The sequence below is a fragment of the Muntiacus reevesi genome, chromosome 1, assembly GCF_963930625.1.
Source record: "Muntiacus reevesi chromosome 1, mMunRee1.1, whole genome shotgun sequence".
Taxonomy (NCBI): Eukaryota; Metazoa; Chordata; class Mammalia; order Artiodactyla; family Cervidae; genus Muntiacus; species Muntiacus reevesi.
The window spans coordinates 93,641,858-93,658,759 of record NC_089249.1 but is presented as its reverse complement, the minus strand read 5'-3'; the positions used below and the strand labels follow the sequence as shown (position 1 = coordinate 93,658,759).

Below are 16,902 nucleotides of genomic sequence, written 5' to 3'. Positions count from 1 at the left end.
AGGCGTGTTTCCTCATCTGGAAATTGGGAATATTACCTGCCTTTCTTGCCCATTTACAAGAGAGATCATGGATATGAAAAGGATTCCAAACATTTAGCGCGCTCTACAAATACTGGCTTTCTCTCCTGTGGAAAGGCGTGGGCTTCCCCATGCCCTCCTTATACACACACTCCTTATTCAGCTGTAGCCCAGGGTCTGGGGATGGGCTGAAATCTCAAAGGCAACAGAACGCAGTGGGGTGGGAGTTTGCCACTCTGCTCCTGCTCCCAGGAGGGCTGGGCTTTAATACCTGTGCTGGAGCAGTGCGGTGCCAAGGAAGCACACGAGTCTGGGGACACGAGAAACAAGGGCTTTATTGGCGGCATCTCTGGGGAACCTGAGGCCCCGGTGCCAGATCAGATCCATGCAGAATGTTCAACTGAGGTCTTTGGGGGCAGTGAAGGAATGTCAGATGGATATCCTGGTCTCCTCCCTCAGGCCCTCCCCTGCTGTTACCTCCAGCCGGGTAGCAACACACACTCTCTCTGTCCAGGAACTCTCCCCTCCCCCACCAGCCAGCCCCTACCACAGCCTCTCCCAACCACAGGCCTGTCAACCGTGCTCCAGGCCCTCTTGCTTCTTCTTCGGCCTTTCTTGGGGGAAGGGACCCCGCCTGGCCTCTTTCCCAGGGGCCCAGCACTGGGACCTGGCCCTTTTGGGTTCAGTCACATTTCTGTCTCTGGGATTCAGACCCAAACAGCTGTGTTAATATCAAAGCCGGAGGGTGAGGATTCCAGGGCCTTGGGGCAGCTGGTGGAAGCATTCTCTCCTCTTCTGGGCTCCGAGGCACCTGGGAAGGGGCAATGTCCAGAGCCCTTGGAATGGCTCCGCTTCTTGACCTTCTGGGAGCGTCCAGCCCGGGGCTCAGAGGCTGTGGGTGTCACCCAGCCTGGCTTCTCCTTCAGCAGCCGGTCGCGGTCAGGCCTCACGCTACGTAAGAACTTCCTGAAGATGTTTGCTGTCAGGGCGAACCTGCGGCCCAGCTCCCGAGGCTGGCCCCTCCCTCCTCTGGGCTCTCCCGCCTCCCCTGGCTCACCCTTCTCGCCACCCTTCTCCACTTCTGGCAAGTCCAGCCAGTTGCCCACCAGGTCCGCAAAAACGTTGTCGCCTAACACCAGAGGCTGTCGGTTCCGGCCCCGGGACATCAAGGTGGAGGTCCAGTCATCGGGTTCCGCCAGCTCTGGCCCCTGCTGGGCACAGCTCTGGGGCTCTGGCAGCGGTGTCCTGGGCGGGGTGGCCAGCTCCCTCCCACACACACTTCTAGGCGACGGAAACTTGGCGCTGCTGGTGCTGCCAAGAGAAGCTTGGTTGGAGGGGGAGCAGGACCCCTCCCACTGAGGGGGCTCGAGTTGTGTCCGGGGGCTTTCGGGAGAACCCGGGGCAGGACCCCCTCCAGAGATCTCCAGCTGCTCCAGGGCCGTCTGCACCTGCAGGAGCTTCAGTTCTTGCAGCGCCCCCATCATACAGTTCATCTGATCCTGCAAGCCATCACCCACTTCCTTCATGGACATCTGCAGGGGAGAGAGCACAGGGCCCGTGAGCCAGGGGAAGGGCTGCTCCCCAAATATACACCTCCAGGGTCACTCCAGCCTGCCGCTGACCCCGTCTCTGTCCGGCCTAGATAGTGCAGATCAGGACTGGGAGAGGAGGGGTTTTAACACAGATATGGCTAGATTAAGGAAATAATATTAAAGGCAGCTGACTTGCTAAGACAGGCACTGTCCTAAGCTATATATAGGTATACACATATGCATATGGATAAATTAATCAAAATTTAATCTCTCCAACTACTCCATGAAAAGTGAAAGTGTTAGTTGCTCAGTCATGTCTGACTCTTTGTGACCCCATGGACTGTAGTCTGCCAGGATCCTCTGTCCATGTGATTCTCCAGGCAAGAATACTGGAGTGGGTTGCCATTTCCTCCTCCAGGAGAATCTTCCCAACCCAGGGATCAAACCCAGGTCTCTTGCACTGCAGGCAGATTCTTTATTGTCTGAGCCACCAGGATACCCACCCTATGAGGTAGTGACTAATACTGTTCCTATTTTACAGATGAGGAAACTGAGGCACATAAGCAGCTTGCTCAAGATGACACAGATAGTAAGAGGTGGGGCCGAGATCAGTTTGAGGATACAAAAACTTCTGTGTCCATGTGTGTCCTCTGTGTCTCTGCCTGCTTCTCTTGAGCCTTCACGAAACGAGGATGACGATGTCAGTAACAGTTTGTGAGCATACTGTGAACAGAACTTGAGCTAAGTATTCAGTGCCCACCATCTTGTTTTATCTTTATATAAGCCCTAGGAAGTTGGTATTATAATTCTCATGTTAACATATGCATTAACCACAATGCAGTGTGAAGTAACTTGCCTAAGGTTACCCAGCGCATGTTGCTGGGATTCGAAGCCAGGACATCTTACTCCCAATGCTAGGGTCCTAACCACCAAGGACCACCTCAGGAGTGCTGGGCAGTGGAAGAGGATTGAGAGGAACGTTAGGGGAAGAGGAGGAGCTCAGAGAGTAGGCCTGAGGTTTCATCTCACTGCTGTTCACATCTGACTGGTCAAGAAAGAGAGAAGGAGTCAGGAAGCTTCTGTTCAGCTGAGACCCCTGCCCAGCTCTGGGGCTCCCCAGGTGGCACAGTGATAAAGAACCTGCCTGCCAATGCGGGAGACAAGGGTTCAATCCCTGGGTCAAGAAGATCCCCTGGAGAAGGAATGGTAACCCACTCCAGTATTCTTGCCTGGAAAATTCCATGGACAGAGGAGCCTGGTGGGCTGCAGGACATGGGGTCACAAAGGGTTGGACACAACTAAGGAATTGAGCATGCATGCACGCTACCCAGCTCTGCCCAGCCCTTCTCTCCCTTCCAAACACCTGTCCTCTCTCAGCTGCTCTCAAGACTTGGCTCCAGAGCTCTTCCTGTCGTCTTGGCCCAATTGGCTACACTGCCCTCGCCAAGAGTGGGGACAGGGTCCCCAGCCCTGTTGTGGGTGTCTGAGGCTCGAGCCCCAGGTGCCAGCTGGAAGGGGCTGGGAGACTGACTTGGATGAGGGCCCAGTTTGGAGGCTGGGCAGGGGATGCTGCGTCTGATAACATTCACCAGGTTCCCATCCCCGGGGCCCAAGCTGCCTTGGTCCTGCCAGCTCCCTCTCCAGATCTGCTCAAGTTACAACGGCAAACCTCATGTGAGGGGACCATCTGTTTCTTAAGCCCCCTGGAGACCCACAGGGATCATCTTACCTCCCAGTCGTGTCCTAAGGCAGAGAGCTCAGCCCTTGGGGTGCGGGGGTGGGGGGCTCAGAGGGAAGGCGCAGAGTCTCTGCGGCACTGTGCCGGCAGCTGACCCTCTCGGGCTTTGGGGTCAGACCCGCCCCTGCCAACTTTGACTTTGGTAGGGGCTAGGGGCCCTGGCCAGGCTTCCCTGGTGGTCAGGCTCTCCAGAGCCAGCAGTGCGAATGGACAGTGGAGGAAGCCAAGGAGGCCTTGGCTGAGTAAAGAACTGCCCACACTCAGCACCTTGCCCAAGAAAGAGCAAGAAGTGGTGGTTGGGCCTGACAGCCTGGGGTCTGCCAGGCTGCTGGGCAAGCCTGCTCCATCTGCGTGGTGGCAGCAGCAGCTAGAGACACAGCCTGTGGTGTGGCCCCCATGTGCAGGCAGCCCCTTGCTCTGTCTCCTGTGGCTGCCACCTTCCTGACTCCTTCCTTTGGGGGGCAGCTTGGCCACAACTGGAAGACCCAGAGCAGAGTCAGGAGACTCTAAGCCCTGAACCAAACTCCTCAAGGTCCCTTCCCGGCAAACTGCTGCTCTGACTTTCCTATTTTTGTCCCCTCCCTGTACACTCACCCCGACCTGGAGCCTTGGAGTCAAGTTTGGCTTTTCCACCCCAGCTCCTGTCCCCAGATGCCGCACATCTGTCCTTCCACTCTCTGCAGTGCAGCAGGAGCCTCCTCGCCGGCCTTCTGGCCACCAAACCACAGACCTCCAACCCTCAGAAGCATAATCTGCTCCCATGTACACCCCAAGTTCCCGTCGAACCTCTTCCGTGACACTTAAAATGCTCACCCCTCTCAGAACCGCCCCAGCTCTTCTGTGCGTATAACTGCTGCGTCGTTCATGAAACATTCATTGAGCATCTACTTCTTGGGGGCAGAGACTGAGGTCTGCACATCAGTGTGTTACCCCAGAACCCAGCCAGCACCTCTGCACTTGCTACATATCCATAAAATGGACGTGGAGTACCCCGAGTCACCCCTCCTAGACTGCTTGCTGCCCTCAGACGATCAGTCACTACCCAGGAAGAAAGAGTCGGGGACGCTTCTCAAGGTTTCATTTCACCAAGAGGCACGGAGTTGGAGCTCGCAGGCTTCCTTCCAGAAGGCTGAACACAGTCCAGATCAGAGGCGGTGGGAGGAATGAAATGACCCCATTCAATTTCTTCCAGTATGGAAAAATCCTTAAGAAATAACTCTGATATTCTGTACCTTTTTTTCCAGTGAGAATGAATGTGTGGGTAATGTATGAACTCAGGGCTGCCCATTAAAAAGAGGCCCCATTTAAGTAAATAAGAGCTGAAGTTACAGCCCTATGGAAAATGATAGTGTTCTGGTTAAGATCTTGGGTACTGGAGACAGATGGAAAAGGGTTCAAATCCCAGCTCTGCCGTGTAATCTGGGCAGGCTATTTAAAGTGTGTCTTTTAATTTCTGCATTCTTTAAAATGGGAATAAGAGCTCCTTCCTGGTCCAGCTTTGAACAGATGACATGATGTAATATGTGTTTACGTGTGGCTGTTTTCTTAGTTTAGGACTTCCTAAGAACTTCCGCACATTTCTTCCTCAGTGAACCTTAACACAAAGTAGTGACAGAATTCTGTTCATCTAAGTGGCCCGATCAAGGAGAAACGTCTCGTCCGGTCCCTTCTCCCACCGTGGCCCCACGCAGAGGAAGGAGAGAGGAAGGAAAGGGAAGCCTCAGCAGCCCCTGCCCACTGTCCAGCCGGATTCAGTCAGCTGGCCATGGAGCCCTGACACTGCAGGGCAAGAGGCAGCTGTGAGCGCGCTGAGAATGGAAGGAGGAAGGCCGAGGCTGGGGAACAGGGAGGCCGGGGGCGTCGGGGAGGTCAGAGCATCCGCTGGGGCCTGGCTGGGAGGCGAGCTGCCGCTCCCAGCAGCCCCAGGGGAGTGATGTCACCCAAGGAGAAAGGGCCAGAGGGCAGGCTGCTGTCTTCCCCAGAGCGTGGGACGTGACCAGATCCCAGGGTGTCTCTTGCCGAAGAGCAACAAGAGGGAGCAGTGCTGGGTGGCTGTAAAAGAAAGGGGCTGAGTCTGAGAGAATCCTGAGCTATAAATGAACAGTGAGTCCCCGTCTCCAAGCTGCGGGTGCTGAGCTCCTCTCTGGTCTCCACTGCCGAATCACACCCGACTTCCCCCAGGGCTCAGGCAGAGAAGTCACACGCATGTGTGTACTCAGTCGTGCCCAACTCGGTGACCCCTTGGACTGTAGCCTGCCAGGCTCCTCTGTCCATGGGATTCTCCAGGCAAGAATACTGGAGTGGGTTGCCATTTCCTTCTCCAGGGGACCTTTCTGACCCAGGCATCAAACCTGTGTCTCTAGCGTCTCCTGCATTGGCAGGCGGATTCTTTACCACTGAGCCACCCTGGGAAGCCCTGGGAAAGTTGCAAGAGGGTCTAATTAGTTCTGATTAGTGGGAATGGCTCTAACAGTCACTGTTCTCTTTCTCCACCCCAGCTCACACACACTCCTACATGCCTGTACACACGTGTATGCACACATGCACAGAGGTAGCCTGCTCCCCCACCCAGCACAATACCCATGACAAGTGTATCCTGTGTGAATCCTTTCTGAGAAAGGTCTCACCGCCTCCTCGCATCCACACCAGCCCACAGTCCATCTCCCGCCCCTAACACTTCCTCTAAAAATGTCTTTCTTGTCAAACTTTAGTCTCTCCCGCTGCAGTCTAAACCAGCCCTGGCTTCCTCCCTGCGTCAGAGCTGGATGCCTGCGGGGCAAGCCAGTGTGTATAAGGAGCCCCATGCCGTCCTGCGGGGACCTGGCTGTCCAGCCGCCTGACTCGGCCACTCAACATGACGCTAACTCACCGACCTTTTGTACTTCGGTCTGAGTGTAAAATGATAACCCTCGCATGTGTGTGCAGCACTTGCTCTGTCTTCTACGTGACCGTGACCATAATTACTAGGAGGCTGTCGAGGCAGGTGGAGTCATCCCCACCTTATGGGTTAGGAAACTTGGGATCTGGGAGGTTTGTTTTCCCCCTCAGTGTTTGCCCGAACACAGTTCCCTAGACTTTCTGTCATGATTTCATCATATCTATAAATGACCTCGGCTCCTATTTAATACTTTAATCTGTTCATGTGAATAAATGTTTTTATATGGAAATTTATACGAAACGTATATCACTTTCCATAAACAGACGGTAACACTTTCTTTCTCTATTTAAAACTAAGCTTTTCAGCGGAGTATCTCCTGATATTTTGGGCACCTCCAGTGGAAACACTGATCCATAGACTGAGGTTCCGAGGTGGATTAGGGGGAGGACTGGGATGCCGCGCCTGGCCTGAGCTTTCCATGTCATCATAATCCCTGAGTTCGCAGCCTCGTGGGATTGTTGGGAGAAGAAACCAGGACTGTCAGTGCAATGTGTGAGGGCAATTTTATCATCACACAGGGAGGAAGAGCATGAAGTCTTGGAGGGACTCCAGGACCCAATTCAGTTCATTTCCACGGAAGGCATCTCTTTACTGACTCATCTGAAAGGGGAAAAGAGGAATTGCCTGCCTGGGGCTGAAGGGGAAGAGGCTGCTGGGAGGCCAAACCCACCATGCTGGCCCTCCAGCCCCGAGCACTCAATGGGGTAGTGTGGGGTCAGCTGTCCATGGACAGCTCCCCCCACCCCTTGGCACTTGCTGGGCCTTTTGTGGTGTGGGAGGAGTGAGGATGGGAAAATGTGACACCAGCATCCTCGGCAACCTTCCCAAGCCCTCTCCTCGGCCCCTGACTGATCCCACAGCTGTGCCCTGCATCTATCCATCTCACGCCCTCTCCCAGCTCAGCCGGAATCCTTTGACGCAGGCTCCAGCTTTGCCCATAGGCCTGGCAGTGTGCCCCGCTTCGCTCCCCCCACTCCCATTACTCACAAGATCCCCACACAGTTCCTTTCAACCCCTCTGGAAGCGAGAAGGGGGTTCAGGGCCGGAAGCGGGAAAAGCCCCACTTTTGCCAAGTGGCCCATTCTGCAGCTGAGTGAATAGGGACCTTCACAGCCCCCTGCTCTTGGCTGGAACTCTCAACAGGAAGGTAAAGCAGAAACTGTGCCAAGAGCTGGAGGAAGGACGGGTGTGAAATGCATGAGCCCACTTTCCCAAATGAACGATCTACTGGGGGCCTTGTGCCCGGGCAAGAGGCAGACAGACTGAGAGGGGAGCCCAGTCTCGCCCCTGTAGGGAGCTCAGCTCCCAGCCTCACTTTCCCCTTGTCCAGCTTTAGCCCCTCTCCATTGCAGCCAATCAACCCAACCTTGGGCATCCAAGGAAACCCAAAAAGCTATCTTCCTTTTCTCCTTTCTGGTTTGGGTCTTCATACTCCACTGCGTGGACTTCTGTAGTGACCATCTAACTTATCCTCCTGCCTCAGTCTCCTCGCTCTCTTGCCATTTCCACCCCCTACCACCTCCTAGATCCCAGGGTACATCTCTAATCACTCTAATCACGCTGCTCTGTAACACATATGGAAAAGACCAGACTCTTCAGCATGGCATTCACCCCCCCGACCCCTACCACCACGACCATAATCTGCTCTCAACAGCTCTTTCAGCCCTGTTGCCACTATTTCTCTACATATACCCTATTTTCGAGCCAAACTCAAGTGAGTCTTCAAATCTCCCCTCTAGACAGTCTTCAAACACTCCTATGATTTCTATCACTGCATCTTTTGGTCACATCACTTCATCCTCTGCCTGAAATGCCGTTTTTCTCTTGTTCCTGTTCCTATTTATCCCTCAAGGTCTGATTTAAATGTCACCTCTTCCATGAAGCCTTCCCTGATCTGCTAGCTGGAGGGAATCTCTTTCTCAGAGCACTGAATGCATGCCTCTCATCAAGCACGTATCCTCTATTTCTTTTTTTTTTTTTTTTTTTTCGTATCCTCTATTTCTGTGCAAGAGATCTGCGTGCATATGCTAACTCTGAGTGTGAGATCTGCAGTCAGACTGGCTGGGTTTGAATCCTAGCTCTGTCACCTATCAGCCCTATCCTGTGGTCAAGTCACTTTGCCTCTCCATGTCTCATTTATCCAATGGGAATAACAGAACTACAACTTCTCAGGGTTGTTCTGGCAACTGACACAATACATGAGCTATCTGGCATATCATATAAAAAATTGTGAATTGGTATTAACAGTTAATAATGTTATTATTATCACTCCTATTAAACTGTTAATTCTCAGAAGGCAAGGTCAGTGTCTGTTTATATTTGTAGCCACTGTACTAGTGCCTGGCAAAGTGCTTTAAACATAGTATGAACTCAGTAAGTGTGTTCTGAGAATGAAAGACACATGTACGCCAGTCTGATCAGTTCATCATTGTGAGTTTACCAAGCGTCTACATAACATCAGGTACTGTGTTATATGCTAGGGATATACAGCTGGGGAGGCACTTGACATAATCTTCACAGTAGCTGTATGCAGTAGGTATATTGTTTTTATTTTTATTATTATTTTATCTTAATTCCTTGGGATCTTAATTTCTTGACCAGGGATTGAATACACACCCACTGCAGTGGAAGCACAAAGTCTTAACCACTGGACCACAGAGCAGTCCCTAAAGTAGGTATGGAAAAAAAAAAAAAAGACATTTTACAGATGAGAAAGCCAAGGCACAGAGATGTCATCTTCTAGGGTCACACAGAGCCAGGATTTGAGTTCAGTTGGACCTGGAGATCCCAAACCCTGTGCTCCATGCTCTTCCCACTGAACACACCACCCCACATAGTCTAGTCCAAAGTCGTCTCACCCTAGATCTAACCATCAAGGGCGATCACACTATGAGATCCTTTGCAGAAGCTGTTTCCTGCCTCAGAAAGTTTGCTCTTTTGCCCCAAGGGCTGAAAGCTGTTCCTAAATGTATCTCCTCTATCACCTTCTTATCTCCTCCTTATTCTGCCTTTATGCTCTGGTCCTCCTCCATGTACCAGAACCTCCTAAACTTCTGGCCGCTAGTGGCCAGACAACTGCCTTCTAGGAACAAGTTGTCCTAGAAGGACCTTCCTGGCCCGAGAGAAGTCTCCCTGCTGCTTCACCATGCCTTGGCTAGGACTGACATTCCAGAAGCTGACTTTATCAACTTCCTCCTCCTCCTCCAGGAAGCCTTCCCAGCCTGACTATACTTGACTCACCCGTTATGCACTCTATGTGCTCTTCTACACTGATCTGAACTCATGAGTGACACCCTCTGAGCATCTTAGATCTGCTTCCTCTGTGTGCCTGAGGGCATTTGTTGGATGCCCTCAAGGGAGCAGCATATAAGGAACAGCTGGTCCCAAGGCCAGTGTTCAGGCAGGGCCCCTCTTTGCTGCTGGAGTGGGGAGAGATATATTCCCTACTGAATAGTTACAGCCTGACCCTCTCATCCTAATGAAGAAGTGTGTCAGCTGCTGCTACTCTCCTGCTACATTTCAGCCCTGAAACCAGATCCCCATCCTCTTCTGAACAGGGGGAAAGGGCTAGTCCTCCAGACATCAACCTAACTAGGCCAGGATCCCCCAGTCCTCAGCCTCCCTCCAGTGCTCGCTTGTTACAATGCAAATTTTCTGCCTCAAAAAATTGGGAAATTCTGCTACTTCAGTTGTGCAGGAACAGACTCTTCTTGTCCAGATTTTCCAGGCCAAGGGCAGGGCCAGGATGCAAGAGAGGAGCTCAGAACACCTTCAACAAAGATAATTTCACAACTTATTCTTCATGTTTCCTTTCCCAGTAGCTTTAACCCACAGCATCCTCAGGACATATATTTCTTAAAGGGGATTTAATGGCATAAATGAACATAGAACTTCACTAGTATTACGTGAGTGCCATTCTTGGGCACACACTAAGTTAAGGCAAAGCCAAGCAACACACAGTCCCTCCTGGGTGGGAGGGGAAGATTCTGCCTGAGATGAACACACACACACACACACACACACACACACACACTTTAAGCTCATCACACATACTAACTATAAGCCTTTCCCACCCCATCACACACCTTCCTAACCCAGCCATGACCAAGCTGCACTGAATTCAAACCCCAAAATCCTTAGAGGAGTCAAAAGGCTGAGCCTGAGCTAACTCAGCTCCACTTTCTCTGTCACTCCCATTGGGAAAACAGAGGAACTGCGATTTGGCTCTGTTACCTAAGTCCTGGGCTGAGGCATCAGGTAGTGAACAAGACTCTGATAGCTCTGCCTGTCACTCTACTTGGTCTCCTTTCTGGGCAAACTGGCACTGGGGAGGGGGCGGAACACCATCGGTGGAGGAGGGTGCAGAGCTCTCCCATCTGAGTGTCATTCTGGGCCCCAGGCCAGGCATTTGACTTCCTCTCCAAGAGAGGCAAAGGCTGAAGCTGCTCAGACAAAGGGCCAAATGAAAGCTAATGGGGAGTTGGGTGACTTCAGCCTCTCCCCTTCCTCCTCCCGGAGACTGGGGCTCAAGTCCTTGGCAGGAGAGGGTGCAAATCAAGACCTGGAGCTCAGTTCTGTTCAGATTCCTGTTGCCTCTTTTATTCTCCTGGCATCCACAGACTGTCTTCCTCCCCTCACCACCTCCCACCTAGGGTGCTGTAAAAAATGCAAATCAGTGGGATTTTAAAATTCAAGCCCATGCCAGGAACACCCACAAACCCTCTATTAAGGCAGATCCTGAGGTGGGTGGTGTGGTCCCAGATTCCAAGCAAAAAAAAGAGGATTTTGTTAGATTCTTTTCTTGACTTGAGTCTTGGACTTCAGACATCCTCTTGGTGACCTTGACCTTTCTCTCTGGTATTGGACAAAGGAATGGGAAAAGTCAGAATTGTGTATGTGTGGGCTGGAACCAGCCATCCCAAACTGACATGGAAAGCATGAGAAAATGATCATGGGAAGGGACATCACGGAGACTCTTCTGTCCCTCATCTAAGAAGCAATCCTCTGGTTAAAGTTCCCATCTGAGGGTCACCACAAAAAGGGCTTCAGAATGAACTCCCAGAGAAATGACCACTGACCTGAGAAGGCAGGCCTGGAGTGGGACGGACAGAAAGAGTGCCTGGGCCACTTGACCATGAAGAATCAAAAGGGACACCTGCTGCTATAAGCTCCCCCTCCTCCCCAAGCTGGCCCCTGATACAACTGTCAAGTTCCCTCCTCAGTGTGGAGAGTGGGAGAGGCTGTCCTGGACTCTGGAGAGCCACGGGCTGACACTTTCTGGATCCAGGTCTGTTGTCGTGAGCCTGGATGCCCCTGACTCTGAAGAGTAAGAAGAAAAGGGAAGGGAGAAAAGCGAGACAGAAAAAAGGTCGACTCCAAGAGAAACAGACTAAAAGGGACAAAAAGAGACGGAGGCAAAGCCCCAGGAGAGCTTGGTTGACAGGGATGGGCGTGGGGGCCCAGGTGCGGGGACGTCCGTAATATATATCTGAATTCTGGTGGTGGAAAGAACAAGAGAGGTGGCAGGTGTGAGAGGGTGGGATAGAAAGTGGGTGAGAAGCAACGTGCCGCCCCTCAACGGAGTTTCAGCGGGGCGCTCCTCTCCCCCTTGCGCGATTGCCATCCCCGCTCCCCACGCCCCCAGACGGTGCCACTACTTCCAGCCCCCGCAGCCCATCCTCTGCACGCTCGCTCCGCACTCCCCAAGCCCAGACCTGACATCTGGCTGGGCCTCCGCTCTCCCGCTCGCGAGCTGCCAGGCGGCGCCCCTCCTCCCGCGCCGGGCCCTCCCCCGCGGGTCCAGCTGCCAGCCCCCTCCCCGCTGGCAGGCAAGCCCAGGCAGACAGCCGGCCGGGCCTGCCCCCGCAGCCGCGCCAGCCCTGCCAAGCCCGGCCGCCAGGGCTGGGGGGTGGGGGTGGGGGCGGCAGTGCCAGCTCCCCGCAAGCAAGCAGTCCCCGGCCGACCTCCTGCCCCGGACAGGGTTGGGGCCGCGCACCCTCCTCCCGGCTCCCGCGGCCCCGTGCGGCTCCCGCAGCCCGGCATCCGCGTCCCGGGTGCGCCCTCTTTGCTCCCTCGGGATCTCAGGACGCACTTCGGTCGGAGCTGGCTTGGCTCTCGGTCCCTCTCACTAGTTCCTGAATGCTTCCCTCTCACACAAGTTTGCTCGCAGCCCTTTTCCCCCAGGACAGGTCCTGTCCGCCGCCTGCTAGCCGCGTCCCCTCCTCTCCTCTCCGGACCTCCTCCGCCCCAGCCAGGTAGGTACCCTTCGGGGCGGAGCAGCCCTCCCGCACCCCGGCGCCCGCTCCGCTCTTACCAGCTCCTGTTTCAGGCGGCGTAAGTAGCAGTCCATTTCCCTGCTCTTCTACCTCATGCGCCCATTGGCCGGGCTCGGCTCCACGAGAGAGTCCCGGGGTGGGTTCACTGGTCCCACTGAACCGGCGCTCCGGACAGCCTGCGTTCCGCGCCTCTCGCAGCGCAGAGCGGAGGCTCGGCTCCCAGGTCTGGACTTGGAGCCACTTCCCCTCCGCTAGCTGCGCGCGGTCCGTGCTGGGGGCGGAGGGAAAAGTGGAACAGCCTATGAGAACTCAGGGGGACGCCTTCAGCCAATGAGGAGAGCGCACAGGGGGCGCGGGCTGGGCGGCCGTGGGTGGGCCCTGGGGCGGGTGTGTGCACGAGGCGGAGACCTCGGCTCCTGGGGGCCTAGGCTAGCACAGGCGACGCCTACCTGGCCCCTGGTCCGCGCGGCGGAGGCGGGTATCATCACGCCAGACTGTACTGACGTCCCCCAACAAATTACGTGACCCCCCCCCAGACAGCGCCCCGACTTAGGGATGGGCTCTGGGTATCAATCTCGGAAGAAGCTGAGTGCCTCAGTGTCAACCCAGTTTCCCAAACTGATCAGAAAAGGAGCACCCTCCACCCCAAATGCCACTCGGCAGCTCTTTTGAATTCTGAACTGTTTAAAAAAGTGGACTTGGGAAGTGTGGGCCTACCTGACCTCCTAATGTAAGGTCCTCCCCGTCCACTCCTCACCCCGGGAGCGGAGGAGCCGCCGCTCGGTCCATTCACGTATTTAACACGAAGCAAAGGAGGCTCTACTTAGTACTCCGGACAGGGTTGGAGGTCTGCGTGCGGATACTGAATACGACGCGCAAGCTCTCTAGCTTTAAGAACGAACATGGGGCGGCGGGACGGAATGGAATAAGACAAACAGGTTTTAAAAAAAAAAACAACCAAAAAACAAAAACATAGGCACTGCGATTTCAGGTAATGATTCTTTATGAAAAGAAAAGAATATAAAATAGGGTCATGGGATAGGGGCTGCTTTCAATAGGGTGGGCAGGGGTGGAGGAGCAAGCCTTGCTCTCCCCCAGTTATCCCAATTCTTGCTCTGGCCACTTGCAAAGCTCTCTGTTAAGTCGGACAAGACAGAGGAAACTCAAAGATGCCACGATTCTGTACAACAGACTAGGCCCAAGCACCGGAGGTGTGCGAGCTCCAGCCAGGCCCTGGCCCGTGGAGGTGCCGCAGATGAATAGGAGAAGGGCCTGCAGGCCGACCCGGGCGCTCCTCCCAGAGGAGCCCAGGAGCCCCAACACCAGGCGCCGTGCGTGTTGGGGCTGCGGTTCCCACCCTGTGCCCAGGCACCGTGCCACGCGTCCTGGCCCGGGTTGGGGGGGGGGGGTGTTGCAGGGCACGAGAGTAATTAGCACAATCAGAGATGTGTTATTTCAAGGTAATTATCGCGGAAAGTTTGCCCCGGGCAGAATTTAGGAGTCTCCGAGTGAGAACCGTGTGAAGACGCGAGAAAGGGAGCAAAAAGCGAAGGCACAAGCTTCGGCTATTCCGATCCGTGCCGGCAAAGAGAGCAACTTCTGCTTACTATGGCGAGATGGGAGCGAAAGAGGAGGGAGGTTAGCCAGGAACATCCTTAGATGTGAAGACTGCAGAGTCCAGTGGGATGGCCTCCACTTAACCCCGGGTTCGCAGTTACAGTGGACCTTATCTAGGGTTCTCGGCCTAGCCCCGAGTGCCCCCTTTGGATGAAGCTGGGCAGCGGTAGTCGCTGGCTAGAGAAAAGGAAGAAGACGCACAGGCGGGTCAAAACCCGGTCCGAAGCCTGTGTCTGGATGGCATCACCAAGCTCTGATGCCCACTCTCCCTTCACGGTCGCTACCCAGGATCCCGCGTGGGTCTGAGAAGCCGACCGCCGCGGGATGGAGCTGAGAATCTGCTGCCGCGTTTCCAACGTCGGCTGGGAGAGTACCGAAAATACATTTCCTTCCGCTCTCCCAGGTTCGCCACAGCCAGCGGCCAGAATGGATCGGCTAGTCCACTCAGCGTCGCAGAGTCCGCTCCGGCTTCCCTGCAGTCGTGAGTCGAGATCCCCAAGGGGCCCCTTTGGAAAGGACCCGAGGAGATTTCAGAGTGGGAGCCGCCTCCAAGGACAGAGCTGAGTACTCCAGCCCAGCTGAACTGGTTCTGAAGTTGAATCCTCTGGGATTGTCCATTAACATTTAGTCCAACGGGGAAGCTTTATGCGAGAGAGGGCGGGGAGGGGAGAGAAACACCACAAAATGGTTCTCCAACCCGGAGGGGTGTGCTTTGCTTTCCAGCACCCAATACAGCGGCAACTATAGGAGGCATGGAGTTTGTGCGTGGTGGTTGAAATAGTCTTGAGAATCAAGTTTCAGGTCTGATTTTTCTCCATCCCTGTGACCTCATGGATTGGAATCCTCTTGGAAGTTAGTAGGAGAGTGGCTATGGTTAAACCTCCAAGAGATGCAGGCTGATCTTTTGGCAAGAATTCAGGACTGGGTAATTAGGCCTTCTAGACTATGGACATGAACTTGGGCAAACTTTTGGAGCTGGTGAGGGACAGGGAGGCCTGGTGCTACAGTCCATGAGGTCGCAAAGAATCAGAGGCGACTGGGTGGACTGAACAGCAAACTGTTGATAACACAGTATGATCTTGGACAAATGCTTTCCTTTGACTGGCCTGTTTCCCTTACTTATAGCTTAAACATGTGAATTTAAAACTTTTACATTCATTACAAAACTCTATTTTGATAATGATTTGTGGTCACGGCAGAGAAGAATCCCTCTTAGAGATGAAGAATATATTGTTAGCAAAGCCAAAGATTGCATACCACCCACTTTCAAGGTCAAAGCTATGGCAAGAAAAAAAAAAAAATGATGACCATAATCTTACTGCAGTGCTCAGAAGAGGAGTTGCAGACAAGTCAGAAGTGCTAGTACTGTGGTTCCCACAGGATTTGGAGGACAATCACTGTCAAGCTCTGGAGTGCTTTTATGATCCCAGTACATTGCAGCTTTCTTGCTCCCCTGTCACTGAGAAGAACATTACACCAGAGTGCAGGGCTCTCTCTGTCTTACCTGATTTCTGAAATGATAGATCTGTCACCTGAGCAGAGCAGGAGACAGGAGTAGGGAAAAGCACTGCCCTCCACTTTTCTTTTTCTTTTTCCTTCTAAGTAGTAGAGAATAGAGCCTGTTGCCATGGTTGTGTAAACAGAGATAAATATTCCTGGGCTGAGGATGGGGGTGTGGGGATAGGGGACATGATTCATTTTTGTTGAAGAGGAATCAAATGGTTCAGCCTCCTCCCTCCTGCCCCCCAAAACTCAGCCTGAGGGGAAGGTGAGATTACCTCATTGGAAAATAAAGAATAAATCAAAGGTGTTGAGATTGGATGTGAAGGTACTTTCTCAAAGCTGTCTAGAGCTGGGGTGGAAGCCTCAGAAGGTATCTCAGTTTTGCCCCCTGCTGGTAGGGATAAGTACTTTTCTTGAGGGAGCGAGTTGCAGCTCCTGCAGTTCCTAAGGATGTAAAAAACTCCTGTGGTTTGCCCAGCCTCTCAGGGAAGGGGGTCCCCTCTGCCCCACTGCCAGAGCCTGAAGGTCCTGACACTGATGACTGAACTCAAAGGGACGGGCAGAACCTGTTGTGTCCCGACAGAGCTCAGATCCTAAACTAAACAATGGAAACACTGCCATTCTTCTGGTTCCAGATCCTATGGTCCCCACCTGGACGTCTGCACCCACCAAGTCCTAGCCTGCTCTGGATGAGGCACTACTGAGTGAGGCTGTGCCTATCTCATCTCCACTGGCAACAGAAGAGCCAGGGAGCTCATTCTGATGTGAGGAAAGAGATACATGGCCACACGCAGTCTAGAAACCTCATTATGACATCACCCTCCCAAGGGAGGGGTCCGTGTCCCCATTGCGTTCATGCCTCCACCCCTTGTGGCTGCCGACAGCATTATCCCAATCCCCCTCCCCACTCCCCCCATGCCTCCTGAGCATCAACAGGAAAGGCTGACCCTAGAGATAAACATGTGCTGTTGGAATGTGTTCAGATATCACTGTGGAACTGTTTCTCTCCAGGCAGAGAACCTCTCCTGGCAGGCAGGCCCAGAGGTGCTGAGCAGAGACTGTGTGTCTGGTGTGAATGCTCGAATGGTGGGGGAGGAACTGGACAGAGGCCTAACTCTTCTTAAAATAATCTCTCAGTTTTCTTGACATCTTCCTCTGTCCACCTTAGACAGAAGCCTCTTCAATTCCAACACCAGGGGAGACAGCAGAGAGATGAAGTGGCCTATATGTTGGAAGCTATCTCAAAGATTCACTTTGGGATTTAAGTAAAAACTCTTTTGA

At 53.5% G+C, this 16,902-nt stretch overlaps 1 protein-coding gene across 1 annotated transcript; it reads right to left on the bottom strand.

Moving 5' to 3' along the window:
* Positions 1-343: 343 nt before the first annotated feature.
* On the bottom strand, positions 344-12,744 carry INKA2 (inka box actin regulator 2). Its single transcript, XM_065927287.1, has 2 exons — positions 12,540-12,744; positions 344-1,550 (listed from the first exon to the last, which is right to left on the bottom strand). The coding sequence occupies exons 1-2, from the start codon at positions 12,573-12,575 to the stop codon at positions 726-728; spliced, it is 861 nt and encodes a 286-aa protein (XP_065783359.1). The 5' UTR covers positions 12,576-12,744; the 3' UTR covers positions 344-725.
* Positions 12,745-16,902: the final 4,158 nt, after the last annotated feature.